We start from the raw sequence: 23,780 nt of genomic DNA, 5'->3' as shown, positions 1-23,780 counted from the left end.
AAGGACTTTGAGCATAAGAACTCGACGAGTCAGTAAGTGGACTCGGCGAGTAGGGTTGACCTGGAAGGTTGACTTTGACCAGGACTTTGACTTGGACCAGAGTTGACTTGGTTGACTGTCGGGGGTCAGTTAGACTAAGTGTTGCATTGATATTGATAGCTCGGGAAGCTAGTAGAGCAGGAGTCCAGTGAGTGGTCGGGCAGCAGCTAGTGGGATCATCAGCCAGTTCAGCCAGTGCAGGTGAGTTTCCCTTGGTATGAATGGGTCTACAGCCACAATGCTGGCCCATGTAGTTATGAGTAGAAGACCTGGGGGTTAGCCCTAGGCACAATATGCTAATATGATATTCGGGACGAGGTCCAATGATAGATGGCGAGTGCCCAAGGAATGGTTTATGTGATAGTTATACTTGTTGTGTGTGTGATACTTGTATGTGCCTGGTAGGGAGGTGAGTGTGGGCGAGGTCCCGTATCTCACCAATAGCAGAGTGTGGATGGTGTTTCACATCTCAGTAGTAGCAGATTAGGGGCGAGGCCCAAGTTAGGGAAGGAGTAAGGGTGGGCTGGGCCTGCACCTCACTATCAGCAGGAGTATGGACGAGGTTCCATGACTCATCAGTAGCAGGACAAGGGCGGGGCCCAGAGATAGGCGAGGCCTTAGGACAAGATCCGTTAGTATGTGTTTAGCTTATGTGATGTGATGTGATATGTTGATGTGCTATTATATGTTAGTGGGTGAGGCCCTGTGACAGGCGAGGCCTAAGTGAAACAAATATGTATCCGAGCGGGGCTCGAAGCCAGGCGGGGCCTGGAGCGGCGGGGCCGTTGTAGCAGGCGAGGCCCGAGGTAGGGGGCGAGGCCCAGGATAGCGGGCGTGGCCCAGTATTTGCAGTATGTGTTAGTTGCAGCTAGATAGAAAGCGTGGCCCAGTATGTGCAGTGTGCAGTTATGCGCATGGTATGTGGTAGGGTGGGGAACTCACTAAGCTTCGTGCTTACGGTTTTCAGTTTTGGTTTCAGGTACTTCCGGTAGCGGATGATGGAGCTCGGGATGATCGCATGGCACACACCATAGTTTAGACAGCCTGGGAATGTTTACTTTGATAACGAATATGTATTTTGGAAACTAATACTTTGTTTATGTTTGAAAATGATGAATTTACTTAACGTAATGTTTTATTAAAAGAAATTTTTAGTCTTAAATTTTGGGATGTTACACCTCAGTTCTTGTTAATGGGTCTCCCACAAAAGAATTTTCAATATCCAAGGGGGTGAGACAAGGGGATCCGCTGTCGCCATTTCTTTTTATATTGGCTATGGAAGGGCTAAATATTGCGGTGAAAAGTGCTTGCGATAACCTAATTATCCGTGGCATTAAACTACCCGGGGACGGTCCTGTTATTTCACATTTATTGTATGCTGATGATGTAATATTTGCGGGTGAATGGGATTATGAGAATCTTAAAAATCTGTCACGGATTCTGAAGTGCTTTCATATTTCTTCGGGGCTGAAAGTCAACTTTCTTAAGTCATGCTTATTTGGCGTGGGCATTGATAAAGAAAATCTTTCCAGTACTGCTCAAGCACTTGGATGCCGACATGGTGAATTTCTGTTTAATTACTTGGGAGTACCGGTTGGTGCTAACATGTCACTTAAGAAAAACTGGAATCCGATTCTGAATAAATTATCTTCTAAGCTCTCTAGTTGGAAAGCCAATTCCCTATCTTTTGGGGGTTGTCTCACCCTCATCAAGTCTGTTCTGGATAGTCTCCCCACGTTCTATATGTCGTTGTTTAAAGCTCCATTGGGAATCATCGATCAAATTGAAAAAATAAGGCGTATATTTCTATGGGGAGGTAGTGAATTGAAAAGAATAATTCAATGGGTAGATTGGAATAAAGTCATTGCCCCTAAATTGGATGGTGGTTTAGGTGTGGGATCAATTTTTGCACAGAACACTGCATTGCTATTTAAATGGTGGTGGAGACTCATGAATGAAAAGTGTGGTCTATGGAGAAGTGTTATTGTAAGCATTCACAACTTAGTCAACAAACCTACCTCTTATATAGCAAGGAAATCATCAAACGGAGTCTGGTGCAATATTTATAAGGCAGTTAGAGATACTAATTCGCTTCACATAGATTGGACTGACATTTTCGCCCTCATCCCGGGGTTTGATGTTAAAATAATGTTCTGGAAGGATCCTTGGTGTAGTAAAACTCCTTTCTATACCAAATTCCCTAATTTATATGCGCTGGAATCAGTCAAATGTTGCTCAGTGAGCGATAGACTCTCCACAAATGGTTTCTCGTGGATGTGGAGATTTGAACCGTCAGGGCCGATTGAATTAAACGAACTGTTGCAGTTATACACGGATATTGGAAATTTGAATGTCGTGGAAAAACTCAATTTTGGATTCAGCTTCCTCCTCAATCCTAATGAGGAATTCACTGTAAATAGAATGAGGAAGTTCCTGGAGTCAAAACTAATTGCATACAAGGGAAAGACAATTGGGTGGACAAAAACAATACCTTTGAAGGCGCGCTGTTTCGTTTGGCGTGCAACATTAAACGGGATTCCGGTGGCGGAAAACTTAGCTTCGAGGAGTATACCTATTGTTAATTTGGGTTGCCCAATGTGTAATTCGGAATCAGAATCGGTTGATCACTTGTTAGTCAACTATGACTATGCTAGAGAGGTACAACAATGGATATTTAAATGGTGTGGAATTGGAGACAAGGTTTTCATGGGTGTAGGTGATTTCATTGATTATGCTGCTACATGGGGGAATTGCCCAAAGAAGAAGGATATTCTAATCTCTATTTTCTATTGTCTGATTTGGATATCAAGGAATGATAAGGTTTTTAAGGGTATCGCGATGAATCCCACTAAACTGGCGGACAATATAATCTCACTCGTCTTTGATTGGTGTAAACACATAGGAAATGTTTCGTGTTGGAGTGGGCGGAATGGTGTATTTCACCTTTTACTTTTGTTGCTTCTTAATTTTCTTTGTTACGTCCTTGTTTATTTTACTTATTGTCTTTGTAGCTCCTTGCTATTGGGCGTTGCCCACTATTAATGATATATTTGCCGTTTTCTATAAAAAAAAAAAAAAAAGGGATGGATTAGTTGTGACCTACATAGAAAAAAAAAATATCTATTTTATTTTGATTGTCTATCTGTACTGCCGCCATTGCCCGTCACTTCCTGCCGGTACCTGTCCCCTCGTGAGCCCTAATTTGCTCAGGTGACTCTGCGACCCCTGAGTTTCTGTTCTATTCGATTCCGAGTTACTCAAAGGTGACGTTGAATTTGGTAATACCATATTACAATACAGAATCTCGCGTAGATTCAGTCAATGGCTCACAATCAGGTTGAGCATCTTGCTCAACGGAAACATTTTGCTACGTATTGGTCCATAGAAGCTGTGAATCTTGCATTAGAGGTTTGTCTTCTTCCTAACGTTCTCTTCCATGGTTATCCACATAATGGTTGGATCTGTAATAAACGTTTTAAGCCTTATCAATATTTCTATTTGCAGAAAGGCGATGTGTTCAAAGCAATGTTTCGAGTGAATGCACATAATCGGGTTGAGGTATTTTGAACTCTCTTCTTTCATTGCTCTTTGTTGTTTATTCAGATTTCAGCAGCTGCGATATGTTAACTATAACATTAATGATCTGTGTTCATTGCCTAGGCCTATTGCAAAATTGATGGATTGCCTGTTGATGTTCTTATTAGTGGATTCTATAGCCAAAATAGAGCTGTAAGTTCTGTCTGTTCTATCAAAGTCTTATTCCTATGATATAATCAATCAGAATGATATCTTCCTTATTGAATTGATATATTTTATATATGATGTTATAAAGGATTTTGTTTCTAGTGTCTCAAACATTCTAATGAGATCATTTCTTACCTTCAGGTAGAAGGTGACATTGTTGCAATCAAAGTAGACCCTTTTTCATTATGGACAAAGATGAAAGGGTCAGTAGAAGCTTCCCCAGAGAAGCAGCTTTTACATAGCACAAATGATACTTTCAATGGCCAAGACCTAATTAGACCTGCAAACTTTGAGCTGGATCACACAACAGCTTCTTCACCTAATGAAGGAAGAGAAGTTGTAAGTTTAGTGGAAAAACTGTGCACTTTAATTACTTCATTCCCATCAAAAAGGCCAACAGGTAGAGTTGTAGCAATCATTGAAACATCTCCACGTAGGAACTCCATTGTTGGTTTCCTTAGAATAAAAAACTGGTTATCCAAGAAGACTAAGCTTCCATCATCATCTCCAAAACATGAACACATCCAACTCATACCCACCGATCCAAAATTTCCCAAAATGATTGTTCCTGTAAAAAACTTACCTAACACCATCACAAAAAGATTAGATGACTGTGACTTAACCCTAGAAACTGACCTCATTGCTGCACAAATTGTGGAATGGAGTGAAGAGTATGACAGTCCATTTGCTCATGTTCTTCATGTTTTTGGAAGAGGTGGAGAGGTGGAATCACAGATTGGTGCCATTTTATTCCAAAACTCAATTAATTCTTCCGACTTTACCCCTGAAGTAATGTCATGTATACCTCATCTCTCTTGGAGAATACCTGAAGACGAATTAAAACATAGAAGAGATTTAAGAAACTTATGCACGTTCACCATAGACCCTGCAACCGCTTCCGATCTTGATGATGCCCTTTCGGTTGAAAAGCTACCAAATGGTGTTTACAGGGTCGGTGTTCACATTGCTGACGTGTCATATTTTGTCCCCCCTCATACCCCTTTGGATCTAGAAGCCCAAATCCGATCCACAAGTGTGTATCTACAGAAGAAAAAGTTACCAATGCTTCCACCTGTTCTTTCAGATAATCTAAGTTCACTTTCTCCCGGAGTTGAAAGACTTGCTTTTTCCATTATCTGGGATATAAATCTTGATGGGGTGGTTCTAGACCGTTGGATCGGTCGCACTGTTATAAAATCTTGTTGTAAACTCTCATACGAACAAGCTCAAGACATTCTTGATGGGATTTCAAATCTTTATCATCCTCCTATAGTGATTACATCTGTCAACAATCTTTATGAAATATCCAAAGTCTTGAAAGAAAAAAGGTTTAAAGATGGCGCGTTGTCACTCGAAAGTCCAAAAATCATGTTCTTGTTTGATAAAAACGGGATCCCGTATGATTGTGTTCTTTCCGGAAGGTCAAAGTCAAACTTTCTAGTAGAGGAGTTTATGCTATTGGCTAATACTACAGCTGCTGAGGTCATCACGCGTGCATACCCTTCTAATGCTTTGTTACGGAAACATCCGGAACCAAAGCTATCAAAACTTAAAGATCTTGAAACATTTTGCTACAAACACGGTTTACATTTAAACACTTCTACTTCGGGTCAACTTCATCAGTCTTTGGAAAACATAAGACACGAACTGAAGGACGATTCCGTCCTTTTCCATGTACTTATGTCGTATGCTACACGCCCAATGCAGTTAGCCACGTATTTCTGTAGTGGCGATTTGACAGATGGCGGTGAAGATTGGGGGCATTACGCGTTAGCGGTCCCACTTTATACTCATTTTACTTCTCCTTTAAGACGGTATCCTGATATTATTGTACACCGGACATTGGCTGCAACAATTGAAGCTGAAGAAATGTTGAAGAAAAATGGAGGGAAATTGTTTGAAAGATGCTTTACGGGTTTGGTGTTTGAGAAAGTGGAAAGTTTTCATGTTCAAAAGGCGTTGTTGGATGCGGGAATGAAATACTCGGTTCCTGGGACCCAGTTGCTTGCTGACGTGGCGACTCATTGTAATGAAAGAAAACTGGCGAGTAGGTATGTGAAGGATGCTACTGATAGGCTTTACATGTGGCTTTTACTGAGGAATAAAGATGTAAGATTCTTTATTTTTAAGTTTGTAATTGTATATTTGTGAACTCATATAAATGTGTAATTTGTGTATTTTAACAATATTATAATGTTGGAATCACAGGTTTTCCTTTCAGAAGCTAGAGTATTGGGATTGGGGCCGAAATTCATGTCCGTATATGTGACTAAGCTGGCTGTAAGTTGTTTCTTTTTATCTTTGTAAAAAGACGTGAATGCCCTCCAATATAACAAATAATTTGCATTGTAATTGTATATTTGTTGATGGTTTTAGATGGAGCGGAGAATATACTATGATGAGGTGGAGGGTCTAAGCGCCGAATGGCTTGATGCCACATCAACATTGGTCCTGAATTATTATCCAAATAACCGCTCGCATAATAAAAAAGGAAGCAGTAATAAATTCAAGACAGTTGAAGAAGTGGCAATGGTTTCCATTCCATACAACACGGAAATGGAAATGGAGTCAGAAGAAGAAGTAGATGCAGCATTTGGGGACATGGGAATCTCGGATTCCGTAGTTGTTCCGGTTTTCTTTCCGCTTGTGTTGCATATCCTTTCAACGATTCCGGTTGCACTTCACCCGATTGGTGGAGACGATGGGCCAATTGATATAGGGGCAAGGCTGTACATGAGCTCTTATTTTAGTTAGGTTTTCTATTAATCTGAAATTATAAAACTGCTTGTTGTTGACTGGCACACACACTGTTTATTAGAAAAAAGTGTAAAAGATGGAAGGAAAAGGGAGTGAGAATAAGGTCAATGTAGATAAGAGGGAAGGAGGTTTCTGATATTGTTTGCTTGTTTTTAAACAGAAGCAGACAATGGTGAGTGGTTTCCTTGGCCTTGGTGCCCAGAATTTTTAAGTTTGGGTATTCTCATTCATCCATGTGATTTGGTGCTTTGTTTCTTAGGATTTAAATGTAACCATTACAATTTACTAATGATAGCAACTTTTTGTCTTACAGTTTTTTGTTGATATTTGTTTCATGATTTTACTTTTATCGATATCTTACAAGTAGTGAACTAACAGAGTGGGAGGATCATCACTATATTAAAATACAAGTGGTTATATAAGTAAGGGATGTCAATTGAACTTATTTCAAAGTGTTTAGGACTTCCAACCTACTATTACATCATTTTTTTTCTCTTCTTTCTCTTCCATTTTTTTTCCAACAAATGGATTTTTTCTCTTCTTTCTCTTCCATTTTTTTTCCAACAAATGGAAATTCTCTCACATCAGTTTTTCTCTTTTCTTTTTCTTCCATTTTTCCAAACAAATGGAAACTATCACATCAGATTGTTTGTTTTTTCTTTTTTTTTTTTCATCTTTTCCAACAAATAAAAACTCTATTTTTACCAACTCATTCAATCATTTGCAATATCATTATTTTTTATTTAATTAAATTAGAAAATATAAAATAAAATAAAACAGAACATGTTTTTCCTTTAAAAATGAACTTTTGCTATATTTAAAAAAAAAAAACTAAAATTATATTTAAAAATAACATTTAATTAAAAAACCACACTATAAATTAAAAAATTACACAATAATTAAAAAAATACTGAAAAAATACAACATAACTAAAATCCTAAGATGACAATTAAAATTACCTGGTTATCTAAAGTTGGAATGCAGTCATATTCAATGTGATCAGTAAGATCGGTGGTGGGTTTCAACATTGCGCAATTCATGTAGTATTTATTGGTCATCAACTTTGTTGTCGAGGGATCGGGCTTATGCACAGGAGATATTGCAACATCCTTATTTTTCAGTATCATATTGTGTAGTATAATACAAGCGTACATTATATTTTTTGTTTTCTTCACCGTCATAGCCCGTGCGGGCATTTTTAATATGTCCCAACAAAGCACATTATACGTCTTTTCTTGTTGATTCTTGTGCCACCTTTAACCTTTTTTTGTTGGTTACTAGATGTGGATATGCCTTGACAAATACATCTCATGTTGGATATATTCCATCCACAAGATAGTAACCATGCTTGTAGTGTTCACCATTTAAATAGAACGATAAATCGGGTCCTCTTCCATGATATTCTTCATCAAATGTTGGTGATTAGTAGATGACGTTCAAATAATTGTTCGAACCGGCTACACCATAGAATGCATGCAAAAAAGTATAAAATAAACTTGTTGGAATTGAATCAATGCTCCAACCCGCTACACCCTCAGTTCAAGGTGTTGTAACTTGTAACCCGGCGGTACCACTTAACCCATTTCTAACCCGCCTGATGACTCCGTTTACCCTTCTAGATGAAAATCAATTTACCTATTTACCATTATTTGAACCTAAAAAACTATATGAATCACAACCTTGTTTTTTTTTCACCCATCCACATAATACATTAGGTTATTCACTTTTCAAATAAAACCAAATTGTTCGGTTTCACAATTTAGATTGAACTATATGAATTGAATATTTACTTATGAAATTATTATTTTGGACTTTGGATTGAATTTTACTTACTAAAATGAAAATCAAATAGTCAAAACTAACCTAATAACATTTATTTATTTATATTTTGTACTTTTAAAATATATCTTTATTAATTTATTTATAAATTAGCATTGTTTTTAAATTAAATTAATAGACACACCAGATAAAAAAAACCTTAAATAATTCACAAGTCAATTTACTTTTATTTCTTTCACTTCAGTTCACTAAAATGGCACAAGAATAAGTTGTTGATTTACACTTGACAAATCAATCTTGTTAACGTTAAACTTATATGTTTTTGGAATGCCTCGATTCTTAAATCTCAGAAAATGAAAATCGATCCAAACCAAATCTTAATTTAATTGATTCAGATTAGATGAGATTTTACTTAGTTCAGAGTTGAGACTATTCTATTAGGATTTAGTATCCATATTTTGAAAATCAATCGATCCATTCAAACCAAAACCACTACACACACATATTCAAAGAGTAAACAGAAAAGAAGTGTTTTCAGATTCTTGTGTGGATGATAAAAATGGTGGGAGTAAGGTTTGTATCCCTTCAACTTCAACATAATCATAACAATAGAAGAAGAAAAGTACAAGATATCGCATTTGCCAATTTGAAAACAAAAAAAAAATACTCAACTATCTCCAGGCTTATAAATTCGCTGTTTGTGGTTGTTCTGTAGAAGAAACTCCATCAGAAGAAGACTTGGGTCGACCCGACCCAGACCCAGGCCCAGGCCCAGCTGAAACCTTAACCATAGCAGGTCTAAGCAATCTTTCCCCAAGAACAAACCCTCTCCTAAATTCCTCTATAACAACACCTTCATTGAATTCCTTTGATTCCTCACGTGCAATCGCCTCATGAACCTAATACACCACAACACAATCATTAATAATTACATATAAAAAAAGCTATATATATTTAAAACAAAAAAAAAAAAAAAGCAAAGCAAAGCTTACAGAAGGATCGAATGGTTTTCCAATTGTGGGGACCACAGCGACACGTAAGCTTCTCATAATTTCCACAAACTGTTTATAAATCCCTTGATAACTCGCATCGATTTTTTTCTCCTGTTCAGTTTCCAACTTCAATTGTTGTTTTGCTCTTTCAAAATTATCAACCATCGGCAAAAGGCTCTCAATCACTTCCCCTTGAGCATTGCTCCTTACGTTAAGTCTCTCATTCTCTGATCTTTTTCTATAATTATCAAAATCTGCTTGTAACCTTATGTATCTTTCTTTCCCTGAACTTGAATCTGCTAACAAAGATGTCACTTTCTCCAATAATTTGTTTTTCTCTTTTTCTAAATCATATAATGCAGCTTCGATATCAGATGAAGTTGTGTCATCTTTACTGAGGATGGATTGTTTGTAGAGTTGAAGGAGTGACTTTATGGTCAATGTGTCTGAATCGGTTTCTGTTTCTTCAAGATCATCTGATTCAGTCTCGTCCTCATTTGTCTAAAAAAAAAAAGACGAAGTTGAAAGTGTCACAAGGTTTTTTATGATAATGTGTTGGTATATGGTAATAAGTATATAGATGATAAGTTTATCTTATAAATAAGATTAATAATAATGAACATTTTGTTGATTTTCATTGATAAGTAATGCATGTGTGTGTTATTATGAATGGAGTAGTGACTAAATATGATTTGTAAGTGTTAAAAGATAAGGTTTACATTTTAACAAACAAAAAAATGTTGTGTGATTGATGAATATTGAGATGTTACTTTGACGATATGTAGGATTGAATGGAGAAATATAGAGCACAATATGAAGATGATCATCTAAAAAATCGTTAAAAGCCATTAAGGATTATACCACTTTGATAGCGCCTCATAGAACATTTACTAAATTCAAAAAATGTTAACAACTACATAGGTTAAACTCAAACGAAATCAGTTCAGAGGACAATTTAACTGTAGAATTGAAGTACATAATTATATGTATAACATCTGAGAGTGAGAATGAAGAAGGTACCTGAACAGTAGTGTCTTTGGCTGTACACAGGGATTTGAAGGAACGCCAATTTTTACCCGGGCATGAGTTGGGAAGAGATCGAGAAAGCCCTAAAAGGGGTTTACAAGAATGACGACTATGAAGGTGTTGGTAGGATTGAAAAGCGAGATTTTGTGTTCTAAATTTTGGGGATTTGAGAATAGATACGTCAACAAGGCGAGGAGCGCAGAGAGAGTATTGATTGGAAAGAGGAAGAGCCGCCATGGGAGATGGAGAAGCTCACGCCGACTCTATAAAGTTGGGGCTTTTCCCCTTTGATGATTTAATCCTCGACCTTGTTTGACAAGAAGGTGTATTCTTTCAGGTTTCAACAGATAGGGCAAGAGCGAAGAGTTCTGGTCTTTATAAGCGACCGACTGTCTTGAACCAGAGGTCGAGGGTCTCCAAGGATCTAGAGTTTACCTTTTGTCTCAACTCTCAACAATCGGTCTATGAAAACCACTCCTCTATAAATTAGGTTATAAAGAGGGGTCTTTAGGTATTAACCTAATAATCTTGGTTTTTAACTTTTAGGAGGGCAAGCTTAATCAATATTGAAATTAAAACTCAAAATTTGATCATTAGTAAACGTCTTAAAACCAACAAGCTACAACTAGTTGCAACTTCACGAAAAGGGCTAAGCCAACATATCGAAGAAGCACGACTACGTCCTAAAATCAATCCGCTACAACTAGTTGATGATGAGTTTTTAGGGTTACAAGTTCAATGTCATAAGCGGAATAATAATCAAAAACAATTTCAATTAATTAGGATACATGCAACCTAAAAGGATCTATGTCTTTCATATATAACAACATACTATGAACGGTTATCCTACAAAACTTTTCTACTAAGAAACTATTCATAAGATAAGAAAACTAACCTTAAAGATTGTTATAACAAACAATCTTGAATTCCTCCTTGAAAGCATGCGTCACAAGTATCGCGCCTCTAATGGTTTACACCCAAACCCTAGCAACCAAGGAGCTTGAAGAGAGAGAAGATGAGAAGAAGAATTTCGGTCCTAAGCCTCTAGGAAGAGTCATGAACGAAATTCTTAACCCTTAGGGGTTTATATAGGACTATAGGAGTCTAGGAAGGTGGTAGATAAGGCAGGTATCTCCAAGATAACCCTAATCCCTTCGTTTTCTCCCTAGGGCATCCAAGGAAACCCTAGAAGTCTTCTAGATTTCGTTCCCCCCCCCCCCCCCCCCCTCTCTTTATGGGAGGTTATAGAATTCTTCAATGCTTAACTAATGAAAATTGTCACCTTTAGTCATCCTAATTTTAATTAATCCAATTAATCCCAAAATTAATTCCAATTAATTTCTGATTAATTATTAATTAAATAATACTATTTATAATTAATATATTATTTTCATAATACATTAACAAATCATTTATTTTGATTTTCAATTAATTTATTAACCATATAATAAATTAATAAATCATTCTCTCTCTAAAAGATATCCTATTCAATTGCTAGGTTTGAGGGCAACCCAAAAGGACTGTGCTACTATCAATTCAAGTTTATACAAATTATAGTTATGTGTTTTGACACCTAATCCAACAGTTTCAACTTCAGTAAAAGAGCTAAGCAAACATATCGAAGAAGCACGATGCTTTTATCTATGTATGCCTAACCTTTTACTGATCATTTGGAGGGGAGACATACAAGGTGGATAGTTTATTGGAGTGAATGTCTCCTAAGGACTAACAAAGGTCTGTTTGTAAGTTAAACAATATAGGTCTATCTGACTGTTTGAACAATCAGTCGAACATACAAAAATCTTGTTCATAGTGATATGAAATTGTTATGTGGAAGGGGTCTTGCTTAACATGGAAAAAGTATGACGATGATAATAAATTGATGACTCCTAATAATCAAGTGTTTGGAATATGTATCGATCTTAAGAGAGAGAGGGAGAGATGAATGGAAAAGAAGACTGGCTAGGTTGTTAAAGCCTTCAAGTGGGAGATTGTTGGGGTGTGAAGTCTTGATCAAAGTGTACTCTTGGTGATCAAAGTGTGCTCTTGGTGAGTAAAGCATGCTCTTGGTGAGCTAAGTGTGCTCTTATGATCAAAGTGTGCTCTTGGTAATCAAAGTGTGCTCTTGGTGATCAAAATGTGCTCTTGGTGATCAAAGTGTGCTCCTATGATCAAAGTGTGCTCTTAGGAAGAAAAGGTGCAAAGTGTACTCTTAGGAAGAAAATATGCTTCTAGTGAGATAATGTAACTCCAAAGTGTTCCAGCATGTGAAGGGCGCACTCCAAGAATCCAGATGCACCACCTTGGAAGCATGGTTTGCCCCCTAAAGCATGTTGTGCCCTCTTGGAATCAAGATGCTCCCCTTGGAGCATGGTGTGCCACCTCAAAAGCAATGTGCACCACCTTGGATCATGATGTGCTCCATTGGAGCATGATGCACCATCTTGGAATCAATATGCACCCCTTAGAGGATGATGCGCTCTTATGTGCATGGAAGGTGGCCATGTGTCACACCCCCAAACCGAGAACGGCGGAAACGGTCGGGGCGGAGGACGTCATGTACAGTATCATAACAATGCATAATAGTAAAACAAGCAACAACATCCATTGCATTAATAATATAGTTTATACAAGTGTGTTATGTGTATAGTTTTAGGACACCAAAAAAATATATCAAAATAAAAACGAGTCTTGAACATGCTCCGTCTTCTCAAAACATGGTCCAATGTACCTGTCTACTGGTGACTTGAGAATACAAGTTATTTTGAAAGAGAGAATCAACATTTAAGTTGGTGAGTTCATAAGTATTTTTGTGTCAAAGGTTTGCATTTGTTTCATGAAAATGTTTGTAATTGTTTGATGAAAATGTTTGTATACTTCCTAGAAAATCCTATATTTTCTACTAAAATGAAAAGTAGCCTCCTACCAAGACTCAACTGTTTGTATGTTCTGTTCTCTTTGAAAATGGTGTAAAATGTATGTTTGTACTTGAAATAGTATAAATGTGTGTTTTCCATATTTGTAAAACTATCTTTACTCGAAAAATAGTATGCATTTCTTGTGTGAGAATATCACTGTATGAATGTAATGGAAAATGAAGATGTACAGTAGTGTTGTATAAAATACTCTACTGAAGCACTAACTACCTTAAAATCAAACTGTTAATAAAGGTTAAAATGTGATAAGGTTATAACCATACTTAATAGACTTAGTATAAAACACGATGTTCTACAGACGTCGAAATGGTATGACACTTGTCACCCGTAGACCTGCAGATCCCACTGTAGCTAGCAACAAGGTGTAGGATGGTCAATCTCGTATAGATCTATACACAAACTCACGATCTCCCTCCAGGAGACTCTGGTTATAAAACGTGACATAACAAGGATATTGCTATGTCATGAAATAGTATCTCACATTTTAGTTATCTTGCTCTTGTTATAATATGTATGTTCCTTCTTGTTCTTGTTATAGTATGTATGTGTTGACTCATGTATGTTTCTCTGTTCTAGAATTAGTATGTAGTGATCCTCTAAACTATATCTATTATAGTTTACTAGTATGTTTGTTTGAAGTGTTACTGATCTGTAGAAAAGACTCAATTGTTCAACATAAGCAACCGAGTTTAGTATGTTCCTTAAAAATGGAGTTTAATATTCATGTATGTATTCAATAAGTATAACTATGATTTAGCCGACAGTCGGACTAGTGATCCTACCCTAAGGCCACAACCAAACAAGGAACATGAGTTATGGTATTTAGCAATAGTTCTAAGTTCGTTAAAGCATACTTATACATAAATATATACGCGAATATGATTTTGATAAAAACTGAAGTCTAAAAATAGTTTTAAAATGGTTTTAACAAGTGTTTGAGTATAAGAACTCCTTTTGTTTGATGTTTTCACATGTAAGTGGTGAACACAATTATATTGTGTTCTACTTGTATTCTCCTCCTAAGAAGCATTTAAAACTATAATTAGCAGGGGTATGAACTCACCTTATGTGAGTGATTTAATTGAATGTTCGATATAGGATGATAAGTTTCACATGTGAAGTCGCGAAGCACAAACGAGTCCTATTTGGCATATTAAGACATATATATGTATACATTTAGTGATCATAATCCTAAATATAGCAAGGAAACGGATTGAGTTGCAAGCTTAACTTACAAAGGAGGGTTCTAGAGTCGAAAAGGGAAGGCTGGAAGGAGTTCACGACCCACACTCTAGTGTGTGTTCTTAGTGAAATGATGAAGATGAAAGTGTTCACGGCCCAAAGATCTTGATGATCTTAGGTTCACGGCTTGATGTTCTTGACAAATGGTGAGGATGCAAGGGTTCACGGCCCAAGAACACTTGATGTTCTTGAGTTTACGGCCTAAAGATCTTGAAGATTTAAGAACACTTGAGGATACTTAGCAATATCTTAAGAAGATACAAAGGAAAAAGGATGATAGTTGAGAGGGAGGTATTTTCAGTTGAAGATCCTTGGGAGAAAAGCCTTGTGTTTGCGGTTAGAAGGGAAGAAGTGAGGTAAAATCAGTCAACATTTATTTATATAGGGGAGGAGTTCACGGCCGCAAACTGAGGGTTCACGATCCGAAGCCCGTTCACGGCCCGAAGGCTCGTTTGCAGCCCAAGGATCGTTTGCAGTCTTAGCCAGGTTTGCGGTCCTCGGTCCAAATGATTTCATCACTTAACACATAACACCTTAGAATACTAGGTTTGAACACATTCATCTCATTAATCTAATCTAACCATAAGATAATTAAATAAATAAGTTTGACCTTTATTGGATAAGTTTAACTTTTATTGACCAAGTTTGACTTTTACAAGATAAAAATTTCGGGTTGTCACACCATGCACATCCCTCAAGGCTAAAGGCTCTAGAAGTAGTTGAATGGGATCCCATGATTGGTTGAAGAATAAGGCATCCCCTTCATTAGCTAATTATGGATGAGTCTGACCCATCAAAATTAAGGTTTCTTTTTCTTTCTTATAAATAGGAACATACTGCTTTCATATTCCTTATGCATAAAGCTCAAGAGAGCAATAATTGTGAGGTTGATAGCACATCCTTTGGAGCAATTAGTCAGAACATCCTTTGTAGGTTTAATAAACCCCCTCCCCCCCCCCCCCTCTCGTTCGCCCATGGATATAGGTCACTTTGACCAAACCACATTACATACTGAGTTCAATGTTTTTATTTAAGTTTTTAGAAGTTTTATTCCGTAAGTTTTACCGAAGTTTGTTTATCGTTTGTCCAGTTGTTTTGTTGATTTTCCAACATTTATGTATGAAGTTTTGTTCAAAGAGAATAAACTATAGAAGCAACAGAGTAATTAACTTCGCCCGACTAAATCAAATGTAAATAGGGTTTTGGAACACCATAACTCTCATGGTTTCTTTTTGTTCGGGCTTTCAGAAGAAGAAGATGATGAATTTGTCAAAGATGGGTTTTTAGGAAGCAAAACCTTTGAAGAACATATATGTGGAGATCGTTGAGGAAGTGTAGTTTAAACCTCATGCAACAATGGGTGTTTTATCGGGTCCCATGGATGGCGCCAAATGATGTGACAAGGAATCATACCATTGGATCTTGGTGGTGGGTCTAGATTGTAGACCTAGAGTAGGTGCCGATAGCGAGTTCCCGACTCGATTCCTAGCTGCCACCATATAACAAGACCGTTAGAACTGCCCTAAGAACAGTGCCTCGGGAGCAGGTTCCGACTATCAAGTTAGATCGATGTCTAAGAAGAGATGGTTTCTCTTGGCTCGAGAAAACAAACTTGAGGAGTGGTGTATGTGTATAATGGAGGATCATATCTTAGAATTAGGAATCATCCTCATGGAGGAGGAAGTGTTGTATTTATAGGGTCAGAAAGGAACAATTAGGTCCGACCTTCAAAACCAACTAGTCAAAGGCAGTGTTGTCAGGTGGTGCTGCAAAGCAGGTTGTCATTCGGTGTTGCAAAGTAGTGATGTCATGTTATGTAGGTCATTCCAATAGACCTAACATCATCAAGTCCCCTTAGTTCGATATGATTGGTTTGCTACCAATTATATTGGATTGGATATAGTCATATAAATCATATAACATCACCCTCTATTGAATTATTCTCCTAACAAGTGGTATCGGAGCTAGGATTGCTCAATCCTTTTAGAAAATCAATGCATTTTCAATTTTAGATATGATCTGAATTCAAATTTGGTTTTTCTTCGAAAAATTCATTCTCAGAAGATTATTGACAAACAACTTCGTTCTTTTTCTACATTCAGTCTTCATCAGAGTTGAGGGGCCAGTTTTAGGTATCAACAGGGTGGATACTTCTAATGATGTGATGAATTATAAAAATGTTGAAGAAACTAGTGATGATGAGAAAGCTCATGTTGAAATGGTTGTCGAGGAGAGTGAACAACAAGATCAACCCACTCCATCACAAATGAAAAGGTAAAGAGGTTCAAGAAATTTTTGGCACAAAAGTTGAGGGGTACGTTTGTTGTTGAAGAAAAATTTAGAAGTAAGAGACTTATTCCTCAATTCATAGCTCCAACACAAGTTTTCACTAAAATGAAGTTTGCTCAAATGGATTAAAAGATAACACAAGTTTTCGATGTTGTGAAAGCCTTGAATAGGATAAATATTGGTATATACGATGCACATAAATTATGCCTTGAAGAATGGAATGGAATGATTTTGTGTGTCGTTTATCTACTAGGGTGAATGATGTTTGTGTCAGGGATACTAAACGAAAATGAAAGTAGATGATAGCAACAGAGGATTGAAGAAGATGTCGAAAGTTTGAAGTCTATGAACGAGTAGATAGAAGAAGTTAATGAATTGTAGATGTGGTATGAGAAGATTGTTTGAGATATTTGTTAATTGTCGAGCAAATAGTAAAATGTTGTGAAGCTTGAGACGGAAACAATTTTTTCAGAAAAATCACATTACCATTTTTTACGTTGCATATAACATATGTATTTAGGGGTATTTTTTCTACTTTATGTTCTGGATGTTTTGAATGAGTCATAATGAATATAATGATGATGAGAAGTTATTTTGCTCTCAACAAGAATACAAGAATTTTTTAAACACTAACTATTAAGAGCTGGAAATCAAAAATCAATATAATTTTAAAGACAATAACTAATATAACTAATGCCACTTGCTTCCATTTGTATTCATTCTCATGATGAGTATTCATTCACTTGGCACAACATCAACACTATTATTTTAAGTAACTAGTTTTTCTTTCTTTTTTTTTTTTTTTTTTTTTTTTTTTTTTTTTTTTTTTTTTTTTTTTGCTTCCAGAAGGTGGATGGAGATCTTGACCTCCTGGGTACAGAAAAAGTTTGCATAACTTTGTAAGGTTGTCTCAGTTAGAGTCCAAGTTTTTTGTTGTGTAATTTTGTGCTATTGATATCTCAGTTTGCATCAACACTATTATTTTAAATAACTTGATGTTTGTGTCTTGACCTCCTGGGTATAGAAAAAGTTTGCATCAACACTATTATTTTAAATAACTTATGCAAACTTCTCATCATAAGTTTGCATAAGTTTTTGCATGCATAACTTTAATACCGTTAATCCAATTTACAATCACATATTTGTTATGCATATATTGACAACCTTACAAAGTATGCATAAGTTTTTGCATGCAAAAAAACTTGGACTCTAACTGAGATATCAATAGCACAAAAATGTGAGACAAAGATTCACTCTCGACCTCTTGTCTATATAAAAGACATAAATACCATCTCCATCCTCATCATAAAAAATAGGTCTTGTGAAATCTCATCCAGCCTTGTGCCCTAATTAACTATAATTAGCCACCCAAAGCATGACGCAAGGCGGTTTTCTGTTGTGATGTCAATTTTTTAGGAAATTTGATTTCAAACCGGACTTTTAGATCCCCTCGAGAGTCGGAATCATTAGGAATCGGCATACCCTCTTTGCTAACAACAAGCTCGTATTCAGGGGTAATAATGTCTTTTACTTCGATCGCAAGTTCTCGTTGATCAAGTGTGGTAATATTGATTGTGGTTCCTTTAAGTGCTTCTGCTAATGTAAGCCTATAGTTAACAAAAAGATCATTTCCATCTCTTTTATAGACTTGGTGAGGCTTCTCATGGATTACATACACAAGATCAGCTGGAAGCTCTTTAGCTTTTTGTTGGTTTCCTTTATCGGGAAATGTGATCTTGGTTCCATTTTTCCATCCGGGCTTTATGTCAATCGTCAATGTCTCCATTACTAGTGTCAATTGTCTGTCATGTAATGCAAGAAATACCAATGTTGTAATACGTATAAATCAGAAATGACATTACAATGCGATAATTAAAACGTATAGGAAGTATATTGCTACATATCTTGCATTTTTTCCCTTTATAAAATCATCACGATGACTTAGTATGGCGTAATAATATCATAAACTTATTACCCATTTTTGTCAACAAATGTTCTTGAAATCTGCATCTTCTTCGTTGATCCATTATACAATTCCTCAAGACTGCAAGGCAATGTATTCTCAACAGGTGGCGGTTTCTTTAACATGGTGGATCCTTTAAACCTGTTATCAACATTACTATTATCGTTTCTTCCACCTCTCTTTGTATCAAAATCAAAGCCACAACGACTACAAAATTCTTCAAGTATATCTATATCTTCAGCTGTTCGACCACTAAACCCATTTTCGGTTTTGGAATCATCACTTGGTGGCGTTTCTTTCAAATCTTCTTCACCATGTTGATCGTATAACAATCTCTTCTGAGGGTCGCCTAGTACCTGGAATTGGAATTCTGAATTTAGAATTTGTGATGAAAGGCTAAATGCAAGAAGTAGGGTTTTGGAAATTACTTCAAAAGCTTCAGAGATTTGAATGAACTTGGCTTCGGCCTCATACATGTTGTTAGGGTTCTTGTCAGGATGCCATTTCATCGCAAGATTTCTGTATGCCTTCTTAAGATCCTCATCATTGACGGTTTTAGATACATTCAGTATCTTATAATAATCGTCGTCCATCTCTCTCGAACCCTAAATCATCTACTTTCAATAGCAATGTTGTTTATATGGAATTAATTCAAAACAGAGAAAGGAAACGCTTGAAATATGATTTGTGCAGCAACATCAATTCTTAATTATATATCTCAGTGGCCGTTGGTTTGGAATTGGATGGTGCAACGGTGGTTACGGAATAAAGAAGTTACATAAACACCCCTTCTACTTTAATTTAACCATAATGTAATGAAATGTGTATTTCAATAAAATAACTAAAAGAAATTATTATTATTTTTTTTTGGCAAAAAAAACAACCACCAAGTCTTGAATGGACATTTTGGAATGAGAAAAAAAAATTCTAATAAAAAAAATACATTCTAAAATGACATTCCAATATTCTTGACAGAAATTTTGGAGTTTTTTTTTTTCGATATCCGATTAATAATTATTACTTTTTACTTAAGTCTAATAAAAGTTAAAAAAATATAGTAAATGTGAACTATATATAATATTATAATATAAAATTAAACATTTAAATGAAAAGCGGTGACATGAAACATTTCGAAATGTATATTTCAGATATAATTAAGTAGAGATATTTCTTTGGAAAAAAAATTGAAAAAAAAAATCCGAATTTTGAAGATTAAATGTGGAATGAGACATTCGGTCAAAAACTATAAAAAAAATTGTTATTTAAAAAGAAATCTCATTTATAATGAAACCACAAAAAAAATGGTGGTGTGAGTGTGGTTATAGGTTACCTATGGAAGAAGTCCAAAACTCCTGGGTGAAGTAGATTTTACAACGTCGAAGATTCTATTTATGAGTTCTACTCCACATTCATAATCTCTAAGCTTCCATAAACATTGTAGCTTTAGTTTTCCCTCTTCCTTTACTAGCCTCTAACAAACGACCTACATCAAGTACAAAATCAAAATCAATCAATTTTGACCCCAGGTCATACCAAACAAGTCAATAACACTAACACCCATAGTTTAAAACTAAGCACTAAAAAGAGAGAGCGAAGGTTTGGTGATGTAACGCCCGCGTTTTCAGGCTAGACATTTTCGTTGATGTAATAGTCTAGGTTAATCTTTGTAACCCGTTTTGAAATAATAAGAGCGTATTATTTGAGTATTATGTGTTTTGTGCTTAATTGTTTAATTATGTGATTTGATTAATTAAGAATAAAATAAGCGTCAAAATTTAAGTGTAAAATAAACTTAATATCTTTGCATAAAGTTGTAGTGGCCGAAATGAGGTTTTCGAATATATATAGAACACCAAAATCTGACTTCGTATGATGAAATTATGATTTTCTGAAGTTTCGACTTAGTGGTATGCAGCCCGAATACTCGATTTGAGATCGAGCGGTTTTTAGCCGAAACAATCTAAACGAGAATCGAAGATCTCGTTGTTAGTAGCGAAACGATGAAAAGTTAGGCGAGAACAGATGTCGGACGAAGAAGTTATGAATTTATAACGAAGTTTTCCTGTTCGGGCCTACTAAAAATAAATAATAAAAATAAAGTCAAAATTAGCCGACAGAGTCTAAACGAAAGTTGTAGAGCGTAGTCTCACCTACACGTGGATATAAAGAACGTCGAAAACGGAGTTCGTATGAAGAAGATATGAATTTCCGAAGTTTATTAAATAATTAATATTTAAATTTAATCTTTAATTCGGATGTATATCCAAAGGAGTCACCGATCTGATCCGAAGTACGCCCAGCGTACAGCGAAGCATGACACGCCTCGCACTCGAGTTCTTCGGATGACGCATGCAATGACGAATTCGGACGCGTACGCCCCGCGTACGGCTGTACGCCCAGCGTACTGCGAGGCTTCAGCCTCCTATAAATAGGATGCGAGGGTTCCGGGCATAATTGCTCAGTTCTTCTCTTTTTCGTGCCGAAGCTCTGCGTGTAAACCCCCGAAGCCATCCCGACACCCCGGATCTCATATCCAAGTTAAGAAGGAAGTTTTACGCTCCCGAGATCCTGAGAAGTGCAATCCCCGAGCCGAAGCTCTGCCCACGAGAAGTTCGATTTTTGTGGAGATCTTCCAGATCTGCCGAAGTATACTACTTCTGCAAGTCGTAGTGCTGTCCGATCATCTTCTGATCAAGTGAGTGTGTAGTTAATTTCTTCTAACACATAATTATGAAGTATTTTATACGAAATACGTGTTATGTGTATATTTTGTTGTTATGTGTGTGAATGTATATTCACTTTCTTCTATCTTATAGATCTGATTATTTCTCTATGAAATACGTGTTATGTGTGTGTGCCTCATCTGTTATGTGGAAAATGTATTGATTGAGAATGCTATACAGGTTTTAAAACTATGTATAAAAATGTATATTTTATCTACTAATATGTTGGGTAGAACATGGGTAGATAGTTGGTGTGTAATAAACAGATGAGAGGCCTCGATGTTGTTTTGATCCAGTCATCTAGCGGAATTTAGATGACGACCATAGACTTTTCTAGACACTCCAGTGGAACGTTAGCAGGCTCATAACCTGTAGGTGTTAATGAACTTGGGTGTTCATTCGCTGTATTTCATCCCCCTCATGGTTGCCTTATTTGACTTATATTGTTGAGGAACCCCCGAAGCATGTGTTGTCGCCCCGATGAAATATTCTTAGACTAGGTCCCTTATGTTAGTTGTCTTAGGGACGTAAAGTGAGAATAACGGGAATGAGTAATTGGGTTATTGTTGGTTGGTGGAAATTAAATATAATTATTTATTGTGGGCTGAAAACCCTATATGCTCACCAGGCTCCCAAGCCTGACCCACTCAGTTCATTTGTATTACAGGAAGTGGCGCACGGGCATAAGATGGATGAACCATCAAGTGGTTTTGTTTACAAGTCTGTATATGTATATATTTGTTGAATGACTAGTAATGTTATCGTTTATGCTTTATGGTCTGTATCGGAACATGACATCTCGAGTTTTGATTATATAATGAAAATACATTTCTTTTATAAAATGCTTTGGTAAATATTATTTTATCATACTTTGTTTTTGGGAACAAATTCCGCAACTCTTTCAAATCAAAAGGATTTACTCTGAAATTATTTTAAAAGCATAAATGAAAATCGGTCTTTTTTGGCCGAGATTTTGGGGATGTCACAGTTGGTATCAGAGCATTAGTTTAAGCGAACTAGGAATTTGTAGGATTTCTAGACTTAAACTTAGAATGCTAAGTGAAATTTTGAGATATGTGTCTGTTATGTTTTAGACACGAGCACTAGTTTATTTTAGGAAAGTTGCCTAAAATGCTTTTATGTGCTAAATGTTATATGTTGCCATATATGATATTATTTGTTCGGATCTATGGTCTGTTGCCGACCGGATCTAGAAACTTTATGTGTGTAGGATTCTAAGAGTACGTCTACGATATTAGAACTAGCATGTAAGCGTTTCGGAGTGATAAGGATGATTTGAATATCTATCGTGAATGAGGATCTAATTTCACCTTATTCGGTGTGTAGATCAAAAATGGTGAGAACAAGAAGTGGAGTTGGAAATGCTGATGAAAATAGGAATCAACCACCAGTGATTGAACAAATACCTGTCGTAGCAGCAGCACCTGAGCTGATAACAATGGCTGGTGTACAAATGATGATTCAAACGATGTTGGATCGTCAAATGGAGGAGACTAGGCGGTTGCTTCAACAGAATCGTGAAGAACTGTCAATTCGTGTGGAAGAGCTCGAATTAAATAAAGGGCACTCGGAAGGTGGAAACTTCAGTGGGTCTATTGGTCAAGCCAACCCACTGATAGTTAGGCAAAACAATCATGATGGAAGGAATGATGGAATGGGATGCAAGTACAAGGACTTTCTAACTTGCAAACCATCGACCTTCAATGGAAAGGAGGATCCGATTGGAGTTATGGATTGGATCTCAGAAATGGAGTTGGCCTTCATGACTTGTGGCTGTAGAGGCAAGTTGCAGACTATCTATGCAGTGCGTCAGTTCCGAGGTGGAGCCATTCGTTGGTGGAACACTCTAGGGAAGAATTTAAGCCCTAATGAGCCACTGCAACTGACATGGGCAGAATTCTTGGCGCAGTTCAAGCGCAAGTTCTGCTCGGCCCAAAATCTGTTGGAATTAGAGAACAAGTTTTTGGCATTGACGAAAGGCAGCATGTCAGTTGATGAATACACCAATAACTTCACCAATAAGATGGAGTTTGCCTTGCGTATCGTCCCAGACGAGCTGTCAAAGGTGGACCGGTATGCGAAGGGTCTCCCGTGGGAGTATGAGGTGCCAGTATGTCAGACACATACTCTAGAGGCAACTATCTGGGCTTCCAAGTCTGTTGAGAACATGATTAAAGGGAGAACCACCAACAAGGTTGAGGTTGGTGAGAAGAGAAAGTTTGAGGGAACATCTGGTTCCGGTAAGAAAAGCAAATTTTCGAAATCTGAT

General features: G+C 36.7%; 3 protein-coding genes across 3 annotated transcripts; 1 reads left to right on the top strand and 2 right to left on the bottom strand.

Annotated features, from left to right (window-relative positions):
• The first annotated feature begins 3,147 nt into the window (after positions 1–3,147).
• LOC111908827 (DIS3-like exonuclease 2) lies at positions 3,148–6,850 on the top strand. The gene is made up of 6 exons (XM_023904628.3): positions 3,148–3,447; positions 3,544–3,597; positions 3,700–3,768; positions 3,925–5,892; positions 5,992–6,063; positions 6,160–6,850. Exons 1-6 carry the CDS (start codon positions 3,361–3,363, stop codon positions 6,535–6,537), a joined length of 2,628 nt encoding a protein of 875 aa, XP_023760396.1. The 5' UTR covers positions 3,148–3,360; the 3' UTR covers positions 6,538–6,850.
• Positions 6,851–8,833: 1,983 nt separating this feature from the next.
• LOC111908826 (uncharacterized) lies at positions 8,834–10,796 on the bottom strand. Its single transcript, XM_023904627.3, has 3 exons — positions 10,332–10,796; positions 9,312–9,812; positions 8,834–9,218 (listed from the first exon to the last, which is right to left on the bottom strand). The coding sequence occupies exons 1-3, from the start codon at positions 10,572–10,574 to the stop codon at positions 9,003–9,005; spliced, it is 960 nt and encodes a 319-aa protein (XP_023760395.1). The 5' UTR covers positions 10,575–10,796; the 3' UTR covers positions 8,834–9,002.
• A 7,368-nt stretch (positions 10,797–18,164) lies between these two features.
• LOC111908788 (uncharacterized) lies at positions 18,165–19,360 on the bottom strand. Its single transcript, XM_023904591.1, has 3 exons — positions 19,196–19,360; positions 18,780–19,123; positions 18,165–18,606 (listed from the first exon to the last, which is right to left on the bottom strand). Exons 1-3 carry the CDS (start codon positions 19,358–19,360, stop codon positions 18,165–18,167), a joined length of 951 nt encoding a protein of 316 aa, XP_023760359.1.
• Positions 19,361–23,780: the final 4,420 nt, after the last annotated feature.

This window comes from Lactuca sativa, chromosome 6 (genome assembly GCF_002870075.4).
Source record: "Lactuca sativa cultivar Salinas chromosome 6, Lsat_Salinas_v11, whole genome shotgun sequence".
In the NCBI taxonomy this organism is placed as follows: domain Eukaryota; kingdom Viridiplantae; phylum Streptophyta; class Magnoliopsida; order Asterales; family Asteraceae; genus Lactuca; species Lactuca sativa.
Note: the sequence above shows the minus strand (reverse complement) of the source record. Positions and strands in the feature narration are given on the sequence as shown.